Genomic DNA, 18,709 nt, shown 5'->3' on the forward strand with positions numbered 1-18,709 from the left:
TATGGGGGAGGGGTGATATATAGAGGTATGGGGGGTATAATATGGGGGAGGGGTATATATAGAGGTATGGGGGGTATAATATGGGGGAGGGGTGATATATAGAGGTATGGGGGGTATAATATGGGGGAGGGGTATATATAGAGGTATGGGGGGTATAATATGGGGGAGGGGTATATATAGAGGTATGGGGGGGTATAATATGGAGGAGGGGTATATATAGAGGTATGGGGGGTATAATATGGGGGAGGGGTATATATAGAGGTATGGGGGGGGTATAATATGGGGGAGGGGTATTATAGAGGTATGGGGGGTATTAATATGGGGGAGGGGTATATATAGAGGTATGGGGGGTATAATATGGGGGAGGGGTGATATATAGAGGTATGGGGGGTATATATAGAGGTATGGGGGTATAATATGGGGGAGGGGTATATATAGAGGTATGGGGGTATAATATGGGGGGAGGGGTGATATATAGAGGTATGGGGGGTATAATATGGGGGAGGGGTATATATAGAGGTATGGGGGGTATAATATGGGGGAGGGGTGATATATAGAGGTATGGGGGTATAATATGGGGGAGGGGTGATATATAGAGGTATGGGGGGGTATAATATGGGGGAGGGGTATATATAGAGGTATGGGGGGTATAATATGGGGGAGGGGTATATATAGAGGTATGGGGGGGTATAATATGGAGGAGGGGTATATATAGAGGTATGGGGGGGTATAATATGGGGGAGGGGTATATATAGAGGTATGGGGGGGGTATAATATGGGGGAGGGGTATATATAGAGGTATGGGGGGTATAATATGGGGGAGGGGTATATATAGAGGTATGGGGGGTATAATATGGGGGAGGGGTATATATAGAGGTATGGGGGGTATAATATGGGGGAGGGGTATATATAGAGGTATGGGGGGTATAATATGGGGGAGGGGTATATATAGAGGTATGGTGGGCGGAGTAGAAGGTCACGTGATGGGGGCGGGTCCCCGGGGGTCTCTCTCACTCACCCTTCTCTATAATATTCTCGCTGTTTTTCTCTCTGGCCGCTGATTGGCTCTCCCGTCACATGCTTGCTCTACACATCACTTCCTGGCCCTATTTCCGGTGTCTTCCGGAAGTGACGTTTTATCAACAGACCTATAAATACTTCCGTCAGCTGATCTGACAGGACACGGTAACCAGGGGTGGCGGAGTCGCCAAGGTCATCCAGCTTCCTGCACTGAGCTCCGCCCACGTCCTCGCCTTTCGCTGTGATGTTATTGGTGGTTTATGGGAGCAGAAAGCTCCGCCCTCTTTGGTGTTTCCTCCTTGATTGGAGGTGTCTTGCCGAGACAGTTCCCCCTGTAGTGCGCAGGCGCAGCGTTTGCGCAGTAGGAACAACAAGGGAGTCGCCGAAGACAGCCGAAGATGAACACCGGAGTCAGCTGTACACGGCGCCTGCGCACTGCATTCTACTCTATGTCCAATTAAAGCCCCACCATCCAGTGGATATAGAGTTAGAATATTAATATGCTGAGCACCGTGAGGGGCGTGTTACAACGTGTGGAGGGGCGCGTTACAACGTGTGAGGGGCGCGTTACAACGTGTGAGGGGCGCGTTACAACGTGTGAGGGGCGCGTTACAACGTGTGAGGGGCGCGTTACAACGTGGGAGGGGAGTGTTACAACGTGTGAGGGGAGGGAGTGTTACAACGTGTGAGGGGCGCGTTACAACGTGTGAGGGGAGGGGAGTGTTACAACGTGTGAGGGGCGTGTTACAACGTGTGAGGGGCGCGTTACAACGTGTGAGGGGAGGGGAGTGTTACAACGTGTGAGGGGCGCGTTACAACGTGTGAGGGGCGCGTTACAACGTGTGAGGGGAGGGGAGTGTTACAACGTGTGAGGGGCGCGTTACAACGTGTGAGGGGAGGGGAGTGTTACAACGTGTGAGGGGAGGGGAGTGTTACAACGTGTGAGGGGCGCGTTACAACGTGTGAGGGGAGGGGAGTGTTACAACGTGTGAGGGGCGCGTTACAACGTGTGAGGGGAGTGTTACAACGTGTGAGGGGCGCGTTACAACGTGTGAGGGGAGTGTTACAACGTGTGAGGGGCGCGTTACAACGTGTGAGGGGAGTGTTACAACGTGTGAGGGGCGTGTTACAACGTGTGAGGGGCGCGTTACAACGTGTGAGGGGAGTGTTACAACGTGTGAGGGGCGTGTTACAACGTGTGAGGGGCGCGTTACAATGTGTGAGGGGCGTGTTACAACGTGTGAGGGGCGCATTACAATGTGTGAGGGGAGGGGAGTGTTACAACGTGTGAGGGGCGCGTTACAACGTGTGAGGGGCGCGTTACAACGTGTGAGGGGCGTGTTACAACGTGTGAGGGGCGCGTTACAATGTGTGAGGGGAGGGGAGTGTTACAACGTGTGAGGGGCGCGTTACAACGTGTGAGGGGAGTGTTACAACGTGTGAGGGGCGCGTTACAATGTGTGAGGGGAGGGGAGTGTTACAACGTGTGAGGGGAGGGGAGTGTTACAACGTGTGAGGGGAGTGTTACAACGTGTGAGGGGCGTGTTACAACGTGTGAGGGGCGCGTTACAATGTGTGAGGGGAGGGGAGTATTACAACGTGTGAGGGGCGCGTTACAAAGTCTTTTTTATTAGAATAGTCTTGGCACGCAGGCGCCGTGTACAGCTGACTCCGGTCTTCAGCTTCGGCGGCTCCCTTGTTATTCCTACTGTGCAAGCGCTGCGCCTGCGCACTACAGAGGGGTCCTTATCTACCAAGGGGAACTTTCCCTTCCTCACCTCAGAGACTGCACATCCCATAATACTTCCACAGGAAGCCCCACCCCCCCCTCATTGTTAACTGAAGCTCAGATTACACACACAGCTGACTCCGCCCTCCAATCACAGAGAGTCCTTCCACAACATCAGTAGGGGGAGGGGTAGTGAGGTGATGGAGGAGGGGTTGAGGTGGGGGAGGGGCAGTGAGGTGATGGAGGAGGGGTTGAGGCAGTGAAGGGGGAGGGACAATGAGGTGATGGAGGAGGGGTTGAGGCAGTGAAGGGGGAGGAGCAGTGAGGTGATGGAGGAGGAGTTGAGGCAATGAAGGGGGAGGGACAATGAGGTGATGGAGGAGGGGTTGAGGCAGTGAAGGGGGAGGGGCAATGAGGTGATGGAGGAGGGGTTGAGGCAGTGAAGGGGGAGGAGCAGTGAGGTGATGGACGAGGGGTTGAGGTGGGGGAGGGGCAGTGAGGTGATGGAGAAGGGGTTGAGGCAGTGAAGGGGGAGGGGCAGTGGGGTGATGGGGGAGGGGTTGAGGCAGTGAAGGGGGAGGGGCAGTGAGGTGATGGAGGAGGGGTTGATGCAGTGAAGGGGGAATAGCAGTGAGGTGATGGGGGAGGGGTTGAGGCAGTGAAGGGGGAGGAGCAGTGAGGTGATGGAGGAGGGGTTTAGGCAGTGAAGGGGGAGGAGCAGTGAGGTGATGGAGGAGGGGTTGTGGCAGTGAAGGGGGAGGGGCAGTGGGGTGATGGAGAAAGGGTTGAGGCAGTGAAGGGGGAGGGGCAGTGAGGTGATGGAGGAGGGGTTGAGGCAGTGAAAGGGGAGGGGCAGCGAGGTGATGGAGGAGGGGTTGATGCAGTGAAGGGGGAATAGCAGTGAGGTGATGGAGGAGGGGTTGTGGCAGTGAAGGGGGAGGGGCAGTGGGGTGAAGGAGGAGGGGTTGATGCAGTGAAGGGGGAATAGCAGTGAGGTGATGGAGGAGGGGTTGTGGCAGTGAAGGGGGAGGAGCAGTGAGGTGATGGAGGAGGGGTTGAGGCAGTGAAGGGGGAGGAGCAGTGAGGTGATGGAGGAGGGGTTTAGGCAGTGAAGGGGGAGGAGCAGTGAGGTGAAGGAGGAGGGGTTGATGCAGTGAAGGGGGAATAGCAGTGAGGTGATGGGGGAGGGGTTGAGGCAGTGAAGGGGGAGGGGCAATGAGGTGATGGAGGAGGGGTTGAGGCTGTGAAAGGGGAGGGGCAGTGAGGTGATGGAGGAGGGGTTGAGGCAGTGAAGGGGGAGGGACAATGAGGTGATGGAGGAGGGGTTGATGCAGTGAAGGGGGAATAGCAGTGAGGTGATGGGGGAGGGGTTGAGGCAGTGAAGGGGGAGGGGCAATGAGGTGATGGAGGAGGGGTTGAGGCTGTGAAAGGGGAGGGGCAGTGAGGTGATGGAGGAGGGGTTGAGGCAGTGAAGGGGGAGGGACAATGAGGTGATGGAGGAGGGGTTGAGGCAGTGAAGGGGAGGAGCAGTGAGGTGATGGACGAGGGGTTGAGGTGGGGGAGGGGCAGTGAGGTGAAGGAGGAGGGGTTGAGGCAGTGAAGGGGGAATAGCAGTGGGGTGATGGAGGAGGGGTTGAGGCAGTGAAGGGGGAATAGCAGTGGGGTGATGGGGGAGGGGTTGAGGCAGTGAAGGGGGAGGGACAATGAGGTGATGGAGGAGGGGTTGAGGCAGTGAAGGGGGAGGAGCAGTGAGGTGATGGACGAGGGGTTGAGGTGGGGGAGGGGCAGTGAGGTGATGGAGGAGGGGTTGAGGCAGTGAAGGGGGAGGGGCAGTGAGGTGATGGAGGAAGGGTTGTGGCAGTGAAGGGGGAGGAGCAATGAGGTGATGGAGGAGGGGTTGAGGCAGTGAAGGGGGAGGGGTAGTGGGGTGATGGAGGAGGGGTTGAGGCAGTGAAGGGGGAGGAGCAGTGAGGTGAAGGAGGAGGGGTTGAGGCAGTGAAGGGGGAGGAGCAGTGAGGTGAAGGAGGAGGGGTTGAGGCAGTGAAGGGGGAATAGCAGTGAGGTGAAGGAGGAGGGGTTGAGGCAGTGAAGGGGGAGGAGCAGTGAGGTGATGGAGGAGGGGTTGTGGCAGTGAAGGGGAGGGACAATGAGGTGATGGAGAAGGGGTTGAGGCAGTGAAGGGGGAGGGGCAGTGGGGTGATGGGGGAGGGTTGAGGCAGTGAAGGGGGAGAGGCAATGAGGTGATGGAGGAGGGGTTGAGGCAGTGAAGGGGGAGGAGCAGTGAGGTGATGGAGGAGGAGTTGAGGCAGTGAAGGGGGAGGAGCAGTGAGGTGATGGAGGAGGGGTTGTGGCAGTGAAGGGGGAGGGGCAGTGGGGTGATGGAGAAAGGGTTGTGGCAGTGAAGGGGGAGGAGCAGTGAGGTGATGGAGGAGGGGTTGAGGCAGTGAAGGGGGAGGGGCAGTGAGGTGATGGAAGAGGGGTTGAGGTGGGGGAGGGGCAGTGAGGTGATGGAGAAGGGGTTGAGGCAGTGAAGGGGGAGGGGCAGTGGGGTGATGGAGGGGGGTTGAGGCAGTGAAGGGGGAGGGGCAATGAGGTGATGGAGGAGGGGTTGTGGCAGTGAAGGGGGAGGGGCAATGAGGTGATGGAGGAGGGGTTGTGGCAGTGAAGGGGGAGGGGCAGTGAGGTGATGGACGAGGGGTTGAGGCAGTGAAGGGGGAGGGGCAGTGAGGTGATGGAAGAGGGGTTGAGGCAGTGAAGGGGGAGGGGCAATGAGGTGATGGAGGAGGGGTTGTGGCAGTGAAGGGGGAGGGGCAGCGAGGTGATGGAGGAGGGGTTTAGGCAGTGAAGGGGGAGGAGCAGTGAGGTGATGGAGGAGGGGTTGTGGCAGTGAGGGGGGGAGCAGTGAGGTGATGGAGGAGGGGTTGAGGCAGTGAAGGGGGAGAGGCAATGAGGTGATGGAGGAGGGGTTGAGGCAGTGAAGGGGGAGGAGCAGTGAGGTGATGGAGGAGGGGTTGAGGCAGTGAAGGGGGAGAGGCAATGAGGTGATGGAGGAGGGGTTGTGGCAGTGAAGGGGAGGAGCAGTAAGGTGATGGACGAGGGGTTGAGGTGGGGGAGGGGCAGTGAGGTGATGGAGAAGGGGTTGAGGCAGTGAAGGGGGAGGGGCAGTGGGGTGATGGAGGGGGGTTGAGGCAGTGAAGGGGGAGGGGCAATGAGGTGATGGAGGAGGGGTTGTGGCAGTGAAGGGGGAGGGGCAATGAGGTGATGGAGGAGGGGTTGAGGCAGTGAAGGGGGAGGGGCAGTGAGGTGATGGACGAGGGGTTGAGGCAGTGAAGGGGGAGGGGCAGTGAGGTGATGGAAGAGGGGTTGAGGCAGTGAAGGGGGAGGGGCAATGAGGTGATGGAGGAGGGGTTGTGGCAGTGAAGGGGGAGGGGCAGTGAGGTGATGGAGGAGGGGTTGTGGCAGTGAGGTGATGGAGGAGGGGTTGTGGCAGTGAAGGGGGAGGGGCAGTGAGGTGATGGAGGAGGGGTTGAGGCAGTGAAAGGGGAGGGGCAGTGAGGTAATGGAGGGGTTGAGGCAGTGGAACGAGTGGGGGAGGAGCAGTGAGGTGATGGGGAGGGGTGTAAAGGATAGAGGAGGGGTTGAGTTGATGAGGAGGAGGGGTTGCGGACTCTTGGGCCCCACGTTACATTTTCTGGCTCATTGGTTGGTGGATGGGGGTCATGTGATGAGATTTATGATTGGCGCACTCTGATTGGTTGACAGAAGAGGCGTAACCTGTGTCTGGCGAGTCGGCGGTGGGGGCCCTCGGTGGCCCCGTCTCTCGGCTCCTGGTCCTAGGGAAGAGCGGGGACAGCAAGATGGCCATGTCTGGGGTGTCCAGTAGGGGGAGAATTGCTCGCTGGGGGGGAGAAGAGGCCCCTACAGGGGACAGGCGGACAGGAAGTCGGGAATACCAGGTCTGCAGGGGCAGGGCAAAGCAATGGGGAACCTCCAGGGTGGAGCCATGTGGTAATAGAGCAGGGGGTGGAGTCAGATTAGTAGTGAGCCGGAGGAGGAGCCTAGAAGGTGGTGGACCACCAAACACTGATGGTAAATGTGTCCACCGGTTCAGTGCCAGGCACACAGAGGGCGGAGTCATGCCAAGGGGGGAGGGGCATGCATGCAAAGAATAGTGAGGGGAAAGGGTGAGCAAAGAATAGTGAGGGGAAAGGGTGAGCAAGAGGCCAAGGATGTGCGGGGTGGGGGGGAGAGTTGGGATGAGAAGACATCATGAAATGATCATAAGATACAATATTCTTCGTAATTATCAGTACACACTGCCCTACCCACAGGGGGCGTGGTCAGTGCACCTCCCCTAATCAGATTCATCATAGTGGCTTCTGCCTGTACAGTCCTCCATTTTGGTGGAAACACTCAGCCATGTGACCGCCACTGTGTCCATCACCAACCACCATCCAGACATGGAGGACAGTCCACCAACTCACCTCTCTGCGGCCTTGACCCTCTGTCCTCTAACCTCCAGAGAGCCTCCACCCTCTGTCCTCTAACCTCCAGAGAGCCTCCACCTTCTGCCCCATAACCTTGGGAGAGCCTTCACCCTCTGTCCTCTAACCTCCAGAGAGCCTCCACCTTCTGCCTCTAACCTCCGGAGAGACTTCACCTTCTGCCCCCTAACCTCGGGAGAGCATCCACCTTCTGTCCTCTAACCTCGGGACAGCATCCACCTTCTGTCCTCTAACCTCCGGAGAGACTTCACTTTCTGCCCCCTAACCTCGGGAGAGCATCCACCTTCTGTCCTCTAACCTTGGTAGAGCATCTACCTTCTGTCCTCTAACCTCCGGAGAGCTTCCACCTTCTGCCCTCTAACCTTCGGAGAGGCTCCACCTTCTGCCCTCTAACCTCCGGAGAGCCTCCACCTTTTGTCCTCTAAGCTCCGGAGAGCCTCCACCTTTTGTCCTCTAAGCTCCGGAGAGCCTCCACCTTTTGTCCTCTAAGCTCCGGAGAGCCTCCACCTTTTGTCCTCTAAGCTCCGGAGAGCCTCCACCTTTTGTCCTCTAAGCTCCGGAGAGCCTCCACCTTTTGTCCTCTAAGCTCCGGAGAGCCTCCACCTTTTGTCCTCTAAGCTCCGGAGAGCCTCCACCTTTTGTCCTCTAAGCTCCGGAGAGCCTCCACCTTTTGTCCTCTAAGCTCCGGAGAGCCTCCACCTTCTGTCCTCTAAGCTCCGGAGAGCCTCCACCTTTTGTCCTCTAAGCTCCGGAGAGCCTCCACCTTTTGTCCTCTAAGCTCCGGAGAGCCTCCACCTTCTGTCCTTTAAGCCCCAGAGAGCCTCCATCTGGTGTCAGTCCAACCCCTTTATAACCAGAAGATATTTATCTGGCCATGGGAGCCGCCATCTATATTTCCAACCAGAGTGCTTTCATCTGGCAAATGGTCTTCTGCAGACAGCCTCCATCTTGTTATTGGTCATCTCCAGACAACCACCTCCATGCTGTCCTAGCACATTTCACTCTGGTCTTACAGCCTAAGACTCCATTTTTGTACCTTATGCCTCCATCTTGCTGCGGTTCAACCGCATCCTTGTAGGAAACGCAGAGTGAAAATGAATTCTGATTGGTCCGTCCCATTATTTTCCATCTTCTGTAGAAGGCCTTTGGCCTCGGAGAGAGGAACATATGATGTCACATCCAGTCGGTGAGATATGTTCTTGGCGGTGACGTCCGGTGATGTTGTAGGTCTGGACTCTGGAGGCAACACATGATTCTCGTGCTGGTCCCCAGGCGAAGTCTTTGGCTTGGCTATCGGCATCTCCCGGCGGAGTCTTTGGATTGGCTATCACCATCTCCAGGCGGAGTCTTTGGAGTGTCTATCACCATCTACAGGCGGAGTCTTTGGAGTGTCTATCACCATCTACAGGCGGAGTCTTTGGATTGACTGTCGCCATCTCCAGGTGCAGTCTTTGGATTTGCTATCGCCATATCTAGGCGGAGTCTTTGTATTGGCTATCATCATCTCCAGGCGGAGGCTTGGGATTGGTTATCGCCATCTCCAGGCGCAGTTTTTGGATTGGCTGTCGCCACCTCCAGGCGGAGTCTTTGGATTGGCCATCACCATCTCCAGGCAGAGTCATTGGATTGGCTAACGCCACCTCCAGGCATTGGCTATTGGATTGGCTATTGTCATCTCCAGGCAGAGTCTTTGGATTGGCTATCACCATCTGCAGGAGGAATCTTTGGATTGGCTATCGCCATCTCTAGGCGGAGTCAATGGATTGGCTATCACCATCTCTAGACGGAGTCTTTGGATTGGCTATCACCATCTCCAGGCAGTGTCTTTGGATTGGCTATCGCCATCTCCAGGCGCAGTCTTTAGATTGGCTAACGCCATCTCCCAGCAGAATCTTTTTATTGGCTATCGCCATCTCCAGGTGGAGTGTTTGGATTGGCTATCACCATCTCCAGGCGGAGTCTTTGGATTGGCTATCACCATCTCCAGGCGAAGTCATTGGATTGGCTAACACCACCTCCAGGCAGAGTCTTTGGATTGGCTATCGCCATCTCCAGGCAGAGTCTTTGGCTTGGCTATCACCATCTCCGGGAGGAATCTTTGAATTGGCTATCGCCACCTCCAGGCAATGTCTTTGATTTGGCTATCGCCACCTCCAGGCAATGTTTTTGAATTGGCTATCGCCATCTCCAGGTGCAGACTTTGTATTGCATATCGCCATCTCCAGGTGGAGTGTTTGGATTGGCTATCGCCATCTCCCGGTGCAGTCTTTGGATTGACTATCACCACCTCCAGGCAGAGTCTTTGGATTGGCTATCGCCATCTCCAGGCGAAGTCTTTGAATTGACTGTCACCGTCTCCAGGCGAAGTCTTTGGATTGACTATCACCACCTCCAAGAGGAGTTTTTGGATTGGCTATCGCCATCTCCAGGCACATTCTTTGGATTGGCTAACGCCACCTCCAGGTAGAGCCTTTGGATTGGCTATCACTATCTCCAGGCAGAGTCTTTGGATTGGCTATTGCCACCTCCAGGCAGAGTCTTTGGATTGGCTATCACCATCTACAGGAGGAATCTTTGGATTGGCTATCGCCATCTCTAGGAGGAGTCAATGGATTGGCTATCACCATCTCTTCATGGAGTCTTTGGATTGGCTAACGACATCTCCAGGCAGTGTCTTTGAATTGGCTATCTCCACCTCCAGGCAGTGTCTTTGGATTGGCTATCGCCATCTCCCAGCAGAATCTTTGTATTGGCTATCGCCATCTCCAGGTGGAGTGTTTGGATTGGCTATCACAATCTCCAGGTGGAGTCTTTGGATTGACTATCACCATCTCCAGGCGAAGTCTTTGAATTGACTATCACCATCTCCAGGCGAAGTCTTCAGATTGACTATCACCACCTCCAGGCAGAGTCTTTGGATTGGCTATCACCACCTCCAGGCAGAGTCTTTGGATTGGCTATTGCCATCTCCAGGCAGAGTCTTTGGATTGGCTATCGCCATCTCCAGGCAGAGTCTTTGGATTGGCTATCACCATCTCCAGGAGGAATCTTTGGATTGGCTGTCGCCATCTCCAGGCACAGTCTTTGGATTGGCTAACGCCACCTCCAGGTAGAGTCTTTGGATTGGTTATCGCCATCTCCAGGCGCAGTCTTTGGATTGGCTGTCGCCACCTCCAGGCAGGGTCTTTGAATTGGTTATCACCATCTGCAGACAAAGTCTTTGAATTGGCTAATGCCACCTCCAGGCAGAGTCTTTGGATTGGCTATCGCCATCTCCAGGTAGTGTCTTTGAATTGGCTATCACCATCTCCAGGCAGTGTCTTTGGATTGACTATCGCCATCTCCAGGCAGTGTCTTTTAATTGGCTATCGCCACCTCCAGGCAGAGTCTTTGGATTGGCTGTCGCCACCTCCAGGGGCAGTCTTTGGATTGGTTATCGCCATCTCCAGGCACAGTCTTTGGATTGGCTAGCACCAAACCCAGGCAGAGTCTTTAGATTGGTTATTGCCATCTCCAGGCGGGGTCTTTGGATTGACTAACACCTTCTCCAGGTGAAGTCATTGGATTGGCTATCACCACCTCCTAGCAGAGTTTTTGGATTGGCTATCGCCATCTCCAGGCAAGGTCTTTGAATTGGCTATCGCCACCTCAGATTGGCTGTCACCATCTCCAGGTGGAATCATTGAATTGGCTATCCCCACCTCCAGGCAGAGTCTTTGGATTGGCTATTGCCATCTCCAGGCAGTGTCTTTGGATTGGCCATAGCCACCTCCAGGCAGGGTCTTTGGATTGGCTACTGCCACCTCCAGGCAGAGTTTTTGGATTGGCTATTGCTATCTCCAGTGGAGTCTTTGGTTTGGCTATTTCCACCTCCAGGCGGTGTGGGAAGGACACAATTGGCTGATTGTTGGGTGTTTTTCTCACCATATTTCATGACTGAGTGTTTTTACCAATTGAGCACCATTGCATTTATGTCTTTCCTAGAATTTCCCCTCCCCCATACCATTCACCATGGCCTTACCTTCTAGACCTCTGCGGTCACCACCATCTGCCATTCCTCGTCGCTGCACCCGCGCCTTCTTCTCCTTCATTGGAACTTCTTCCTTTCTGCTGTAGATGTTGTTGAATGATACGGGTGAGCAGTGCTTCCCCATCCTCACTGTCATGGCGGACAGTGAGTCTACCAGCGTGCCGGCTCGGTGATCGTTTCGTGCCCATAGTCTGTGTGGGGCTTCTGGTGTGTCCAGCTCTGGTAGCTTCATATTGGCTTTCTGAGATCCTCTGGCTGGTCCATTGTGGCCTTCTTGTGGCCCTCGTTCGCTCTTATCACTCTCACTTGTGCAGTCTTGGTGGTTCTTTTTATTGGTGAAGTCATAGGAACCGTTTGGTACCTCTGTTATTGGATGGGCTTCTGCAGCAGAGTCCTGGAGCCCCTTGACCACAGTGATGGGGGCTTTTACATGTTGACTGATCTGCTTGTTAACGGAATTGCGATATCTCAGTTCCCGGAAAGTGGTGACCTCTTTTCCTTCTGGCAATGGCTGAGCTTGTGGCATCACCAGCCCATGGTAGAAAGCTGAGGCTGTGAGTTCATTGACAGGCGGCTGCTCAACATCGGGAGAAAAAATGATCAGCCAATCACTTTTATCCTTCCTTGGCTGTAGAGGGCCCCCACTCTTCCGCCTCCTTTGAGCCAGTTCGTGAAAGGAGGTGATAGTCTTTTTGGGGGTTTGTGTTGAAGGCTCGTCTGGCACGGAGAGGCTCGGGAGAAGATCTCCATCCAAAGGCCATTGGTGAACATTGGTTTGGTTCGCATTGGCAACATCCTCTTTTTCTACAACATCCAGTTGGTGTTTTGGATCCACATTGTCATCCACATCTATGGAGGTAGAACACAAAGATGGTTGATCGGGCTGCTGAGCATCTAGAAAAGAATTGGAATTACTGTCTGTGAAGGAGTCTGAGCTCCAGTCGATGAATGGGACATCCTCGGGAACCATGTTGTTGTTGATGGTGTTCTCAGGCACGTCACGCCTTCGCTCAGTAATTGGGTGTGAAGAATCGATAGAGTCATCCAGGGAAGACGGAGGTGAGCTCCCTCTCTCCACATCCAGAGGAATAATGTCTGGCTGTTGGTCTGGTGTCTCCAGGTCATCCTGAGTATATTCCTTGTAGTACATTGACACTGGAGAATCGTCCAATGTGAAATCTGAAGAGCTGCTGCTGTCTGTGGAGGGAGATGATGGAGATAGGGGACTAAGAGGAAGATCGTCTGGAGACAGATAATCCTCACACATAATTGCCTCCAGGTTCTCGTTGGAGCTGTACTTGATGGTCTCCGCATGGCTGGAATGCTGGTTACAGCACTGGCACGGCACAGATGGGTCATTGGAATTCGCATCCACCAGTACCGTATCCGAAGAGTCTTTATATTGGTGTTGATGAGCAGGAAGATCTTTCAGGCTTGTGTCCTGATCCATTGGGTCTTGCATCACCTCAGACCGCATGCTCAAGTGAACCCCAAGGGACACATGCTGCAGGTGGACATAGTTCAGGTTACTAACGAGGGCTTTTCTAGAGGTCAGCATCTTGTGATTGGAAGGCTCTTACTCAATGGAAATGTTGGCTGAGCTCAGAGCTAGTCACCAAGAATCTTCCTCATGATGGAGAAAGTGGTCAAAGCCTCTTCCAGTGGATACAGGAGTCCTTCATTTCAGGAGGTGTCCCATAATGAGCCGCTTCCTTCTATCCAACGAGGAACTGGTCAGCAAACTGGGACAACCTGCAGAAGAGAAGACAAGAAGTGGGCAGGTCCAACAGAGGTTATTTATCCCGTCACACATCATGACCTACAAACACAGAGCACATAATGGGGTAACGGCTGGAAGACACGAGGAGACGAACTGCAGCTGGAGAACAAGACAACTTAATGGAGCACCAAAACCACATGGCTCTCCAGAGATGGCGACACAAATATGGTAATGTACAGAGCGGGACATAGGTGGGAGCTGCAGAGGGAACATTACAAGAAGAACATCAACAGATGACGATGAGTCCCTGACACATTTCCTATCCTCGCTTCTCTAGCTCCTAATCCAGTATTTTCCCTCATCTCTCCTCCTGTAGGACGTTTCTGACCCAGTTAACTCAGACCTTCCACCCTGGGATCATGTGCAAGAAAACTTGTCTGCAGATTATTGGAGATGTCTCCTGCATGGCTTTATTTCAGCAGAATGTATGCGATTTCCTCCCCACTCATGAATAATTCAGTTTATTAAAACTCAGATCTCTGGGGTGAGGGACTCTGTGAGCCTAGCTACCATTATTTCATCTGCTGCCAGTCTCTTCATCACTGGATCACACATGGCTGCCTCTAACCCATCCTATAAACCTTCTCCTTGGTTACCTGTGTCCCTTGGCTAAGCTTCCTCTATCCCGTTCTATAAATCTTCTACTTGATGAGCCCATGTCCTCCCACCAAGCTTCCTCCAACCTGTTCCAGAAACCTCCTTGGTGAGCCCGTGTGCCCCCACCGAGCTGCCTCTTCCCTATGCTATAAACCTTCTCCTTGGTGAGCCTGTGAACCTTGGCTAAGGTTCCTTTACCTGTCCTATAAAACTTATCCTTGGTAACCCGTGTCCCCCGGCTAAGCTTCTTCTAAACTGTCCTATAAAACTTCTACTTGGTGAGCCCATGTCCTCCAACCAGTCTGCCCCTCTACTCTCCTCACCTTGATCCCCTCATTTCCTTCCCCTAGATCAGTGGTTCTCAACTCCGGTCCTCAGGGCCCACTAACAGGCCAGAATTTAAGTATTACCTTGGGGAAATGCATTTCACCCCCTTTTCATGGCATAGTTACACACTTCAACCCCCTTCCTTGAATCCAGTGACCCATCTCATCCTGTCCCCAGATCCAGTGACCCAACCTACCCCCTTCCCCAGATCCAGTAACCTACCTTACCCCTTTCCCAGCACAGTGACCCAACTTACCCCCTTCCCAAGATTCAGTGACCCAATCTACCCCCTTCCTCAGCACAGTGACCCAACCTCCCCCCTTCCCCAGATCTAATGACCCAACCTACCCCCTTCCCCAGATCCAGTGACCCACCCTACCCCCTTCCTCAGCACAGTGACCCAACTTAGCTCTTTCCCCAGCACAGTAACCCAACCTACCCCCTTTCCCAGCACAGTGACCCAACCTATGCCCTTCCCCAGATCTAAAGACCCAACCTACCCCCTTCCCCAGCATGGTGACCCATCTCATCCCCTTCCCTAGAATGGTGACCCAACACCCCCCCCCCCCTACACACACACACACACACCAGATCCAGTGCCCCAATTTACCCCCTTCCCCAGCACAGTGACCCAACCTCCTCCTTCCCAGATCCAGTGACCTAACTTACCCCCTTCCCCAGCACAGTGACCCAACCTCCCCCTTCCCCAGATCCAGTGACCCAACCTCCCCCTTCCCCAGATCCAGTGCCCCAATTTACCCCCTTCCCAGCACAGTGACCCAACCTCCCCCTTCCCCAGATCCAGTGCCCCAATTTACCCCCTTCCCCAGCACAGTGACCCAACCTCCCCCTTCCCCAGATCCAGTGACCCAACCTCCCCCTTCCCCAGATCCAGTAACCCAACCTCCCCCTTCCCAGCACAGTGACCCAACCTCCCCCTTCCCCAGATCCAGTGCCCCAATTTACCCCCTTCCCCAGCACAGTGACCCAACCTCCTCCAGATCCAGTGCCCCAATTTACCCCCTTCCCCAGCACAGTGACCCAACCTCCTCCTTCCCAGATCGAGTGACCCAACCTACCCCCTTCCCTAGCACAGTGACCCACCTCACTCCATTATCTGTGTTCTGTTTTCTCTCCTTCATTCTATTGGTGTACATAGATCCTGTAATGTCACCACCCACACATATAGGAACTACAACACCGATCAAATATAGAATATCACACCGCCGCATACATACCCCGCCCACATCTACAGAACACATGATACATACCTACCTTCACATGACATATGACATCTACCTAGGATGGGACATACCTGACACCTTAACATGACATCTACATGGGGGGGTAGGCATACCTGACACCTTCACATGACATATGACATCTACCCAGGATGGGACATACCTGGCACCTTCACATGACATCTACCCAGGATGGAACATACCTGGCACCTTCACATGACATCTACCCAGGATGGGACATACCTGGCACCTTCACATGACATCTACCCAGGATGGGACATACCTGATACCTTCTTATGACATCTACCCAGGATGGGACATACCTGACACCTTCACATGACATCTACCCAGGATGGGACATACCTGATACCTTCACATGACATCTACCCAGGATGGGACATACCTGATACCTTCACATGACATCAACCCAGGATGGGACATACCTGGCACCTTCACATGACATCTACCCAGGATGAGACATACCTGATACCTTCACATGACATCAACCCAGGATGGGACATACCTGACACCTTCACATGACATCTACCCAGGATGAGACATACCTGATACCTTCACATGACGTCTACCCAGGATGGGACATACCTGATACCTTCACATGACATCTACCCAGGATGGGACATACCTGGCACCTTCACATGACATCTATCCAGGATGGGACATACCTGATACCTTCACATGACATCTACCCAGGATGGGACATACCTGACACCTTCACATGACATCTACCCAGGATGAGACATACCTGATACCTTCACATGACATCAACCCAGGATGGGACATACCTGGCACCTTCACATGACATCTACCCAGGATGGGACATACCTGACACCTTCACATGACATCTACCCAGGATGAGACATACCTGATACCTTCACATGACATCAACCCAGGATGGGACATACCTGGCACCTTCACATGACATCTACCCAGGATGGGACATACCTGATACCTTCACATGACATCTACCCAGGATGGGACATACCTGACACCTTCACATGACATCTACCCAGGATGGGACATACCTGATACCTTCACATGACATCTACCCAGGATGGGACATACCTGATACCTTCACATGACATCTATCCAGGATGGGACATACCTGGCATCTTCACATGACATCTACCCAGGATGGGACATACCTGACACCTTCACATGACATCTACCCAGGATGGGACATACCTGATACCTTCACATGACATCTATCCAGGATGGGACATACCTGGCATCTTCACATGACATCTACCCAGGATGGGACATACCTGACACCTTCACATGACATCTACCCAGGATGGGACATACCTGATACCTTCACATGACATCTACCCAGGATGGGACATACCTGGCATCTTCACATGACATCTACCCAGGATGGGACATACCTGACACCTTCACATGACATCTACCCAGGATGGGACATACCTGATACCTTCACATGACATCTACCCAGGATGGGACATTCACATGATATCTATATGGGGGGGACATAAATGACATATGACACCCAGGATGTAAACAAGTCTAATATATATATATATATATATATATATATATATATATATATATATATATATATATGTATATATACACATACACACATGATGGACTCTCGGGATGGATGATGATGACTCGATGGATGGATGATGATGACTGCTCGGTCACATATGTTGTATTATATTATAGACATGGTGATTAGGATGATGCAGCTCTTCTCTATCGGGAGGGAGGGGGAGGGGTTAACTCTGCGTCTCTGCAGAATTTCAGAGACCCCATTGTGCCATCCATACATCCTGTCACCCCAAACCCTTCCATTCCAACCCCCTCACCCGCAAACACATCTCCCCCCCATCACCTTCACATCCAGCGGGTACCGCAGCCTCCAGGATGAGGGTGGAGAGTCTGCATCCAGGCGGAGGAGGGGAGGACCAGCCTGACATCAGCATCTGAGATGGGGGAGGGGATCTGCTATCAGCTGACGGATGAGAATTCCCCGGATAGAGAGACAATAAAATTATCCTCAGATTCCCCAACCGAGCCGGAGGATGGAGACCAACTTCCTTCACCATCAATGAGATGGAGAGCAGATGAGCAACACTACAAACATCAATCATCTTCATCTGTCATCCTCATCCCCATCCATCATCCTCATCCCCATCATCACCATCCATCCTCCTCACCCATCATCCTCATCCGTCCTCCTCACCCATCATGCTCATCCGTCGTCTCCATCCATCATCCCCCATCCTTCATCCTCATCTGTCATCCTCATCCATCATCACCATCCGTCGCCCCTACCCATCATCCTCATCCGTCCTCCTCACCCATCACCCCCATCCATCATGCTCATCTGTCGTCTCCATCCATCCTCCTCATCCATCATCCCATCCATCATCTTCATTCATCCTCCCCATCCATCATCTCCATCCATCATTTCCATCCATCATCCATTACCATCAGTCCTCCTCACCCATCACCCCCATCTATCATGCTCATCCCTCGTCTCCATCCATCCTCCTCATCCATCATCTTCATCCATCCTCCCCATCCATCATCCTCATCCATCATCCTCATCCCCATTCATTACCATCCGTCCTCCTCACCCATTACCTCCATCCATCATCACCATCACCATCCGTCGCCCCTATCCATTACCCTCATTTGTCCTCCTCACCCATCACCCCCATCCATCATGCTCATCCATCGTCTCCATCCATCGTCTCCATCTGTCACCCCCATCCATCATCATCATCCTGCATCCTCATCCCCATCTGTCCTCATCCGTCCGTCAACCCCATCCATCATCCTCACCCATCACCTCATCTCCGTCCGTCACCCCTATCCGTCCTCCTCACCCATCACCCCCATCCATCACCCCCATCCATCATCTCCATCCGTCACCTCCATCCATCACCCCATCCATCATGCTCATCTATCATTTCCATCCGTCCTCCTCACCCATCGCCCCCATCCATCCTCCTCACCCATCTCCCCCATCCATCACCCTCATCCATCATCTTCATCCATCCTCCCCATCCATCATCTCCATCCATCATCCTCATCCCCATTCATTACCATCCGTCCTCCTCACCCATTACCTCCATCCATCATCACCATCACCATCCGTCGCCCCTATCCATTACCCTCATTTGTCCTCCTCACCCATCACCCCCATCCATCATGCTCATCCATCGTCTCCATCCATCGTCTCCATCTGTCGCCCCCATCCATCATCATCATCCTGCATCCTCATCCCCATCTGTCCTCATCCGTCCGTCAACCCCATCCATCATCCTCACCCATCACCTCATCTCCGTCCGTCACCCCCATCCGTCCTCCTCACCCATCACCCCCATCCATCATCTCCATCCGTCACCTCCATCCGTCACCCCATCCATCATGCTCATCTATCATTTCCATCCGTCCTCCTCACCCATCGCCCCCATCCATCCTCCTCACCCA

General features: G+C 53.7%; 1 protein-coding gene across 2 annotated transcripts in view; it reads right to left on the reverse strand.

The window, feature by feature from the left end:
- Window positions 1–17,224, reverse strand: part of RUSC1 (RUN and SH3 domain containing 1) — a 60,487-nt gene extending 43,263 nt beyond the window's left edge. The window contains exons 1-2 of one of the 2 annotated variants that reach the window (XM_073608818.1): window positions 17,103–17,224; window positions 11,276–13,036 (exon numbers count right to left, since the gene is read on the reverse strand). In XM_073608818.1, coding sequence (XP_073464919.1) covers window positions 11,276–12,842 — 1,567 coding nt within the window. In that variant the 5' untranslated portion in view covers window positions 12,843–13,036; window positions 17,103–17,224. Of the gene's footprint in view, window positions 1–11,275; window positions 13,037–16,672; window positions 16,693–17,102 lie in introns of those variants that run through there. The other variant, XM_073608819.1, reaches the window with a different exon arrangement.
- Window positions 17,225–18,709: the final 1,485 nt, after the last annotated feature.

This window comes from Aquarana catesbeiana, linkage group LG13, assembly GCF_042186555.1.
Source record: "Aquarana catesbeiana isolate 2022-GZ linkage group LG13, ASM4218655v1, whole genome shotgun sequence".
Classification (NCBI taxonomy): Eukaryota; Metazoa; Chordata; class Amphibia; order Anura; family Ranidae; genus Aquarana; species Aquarana catesbeiana.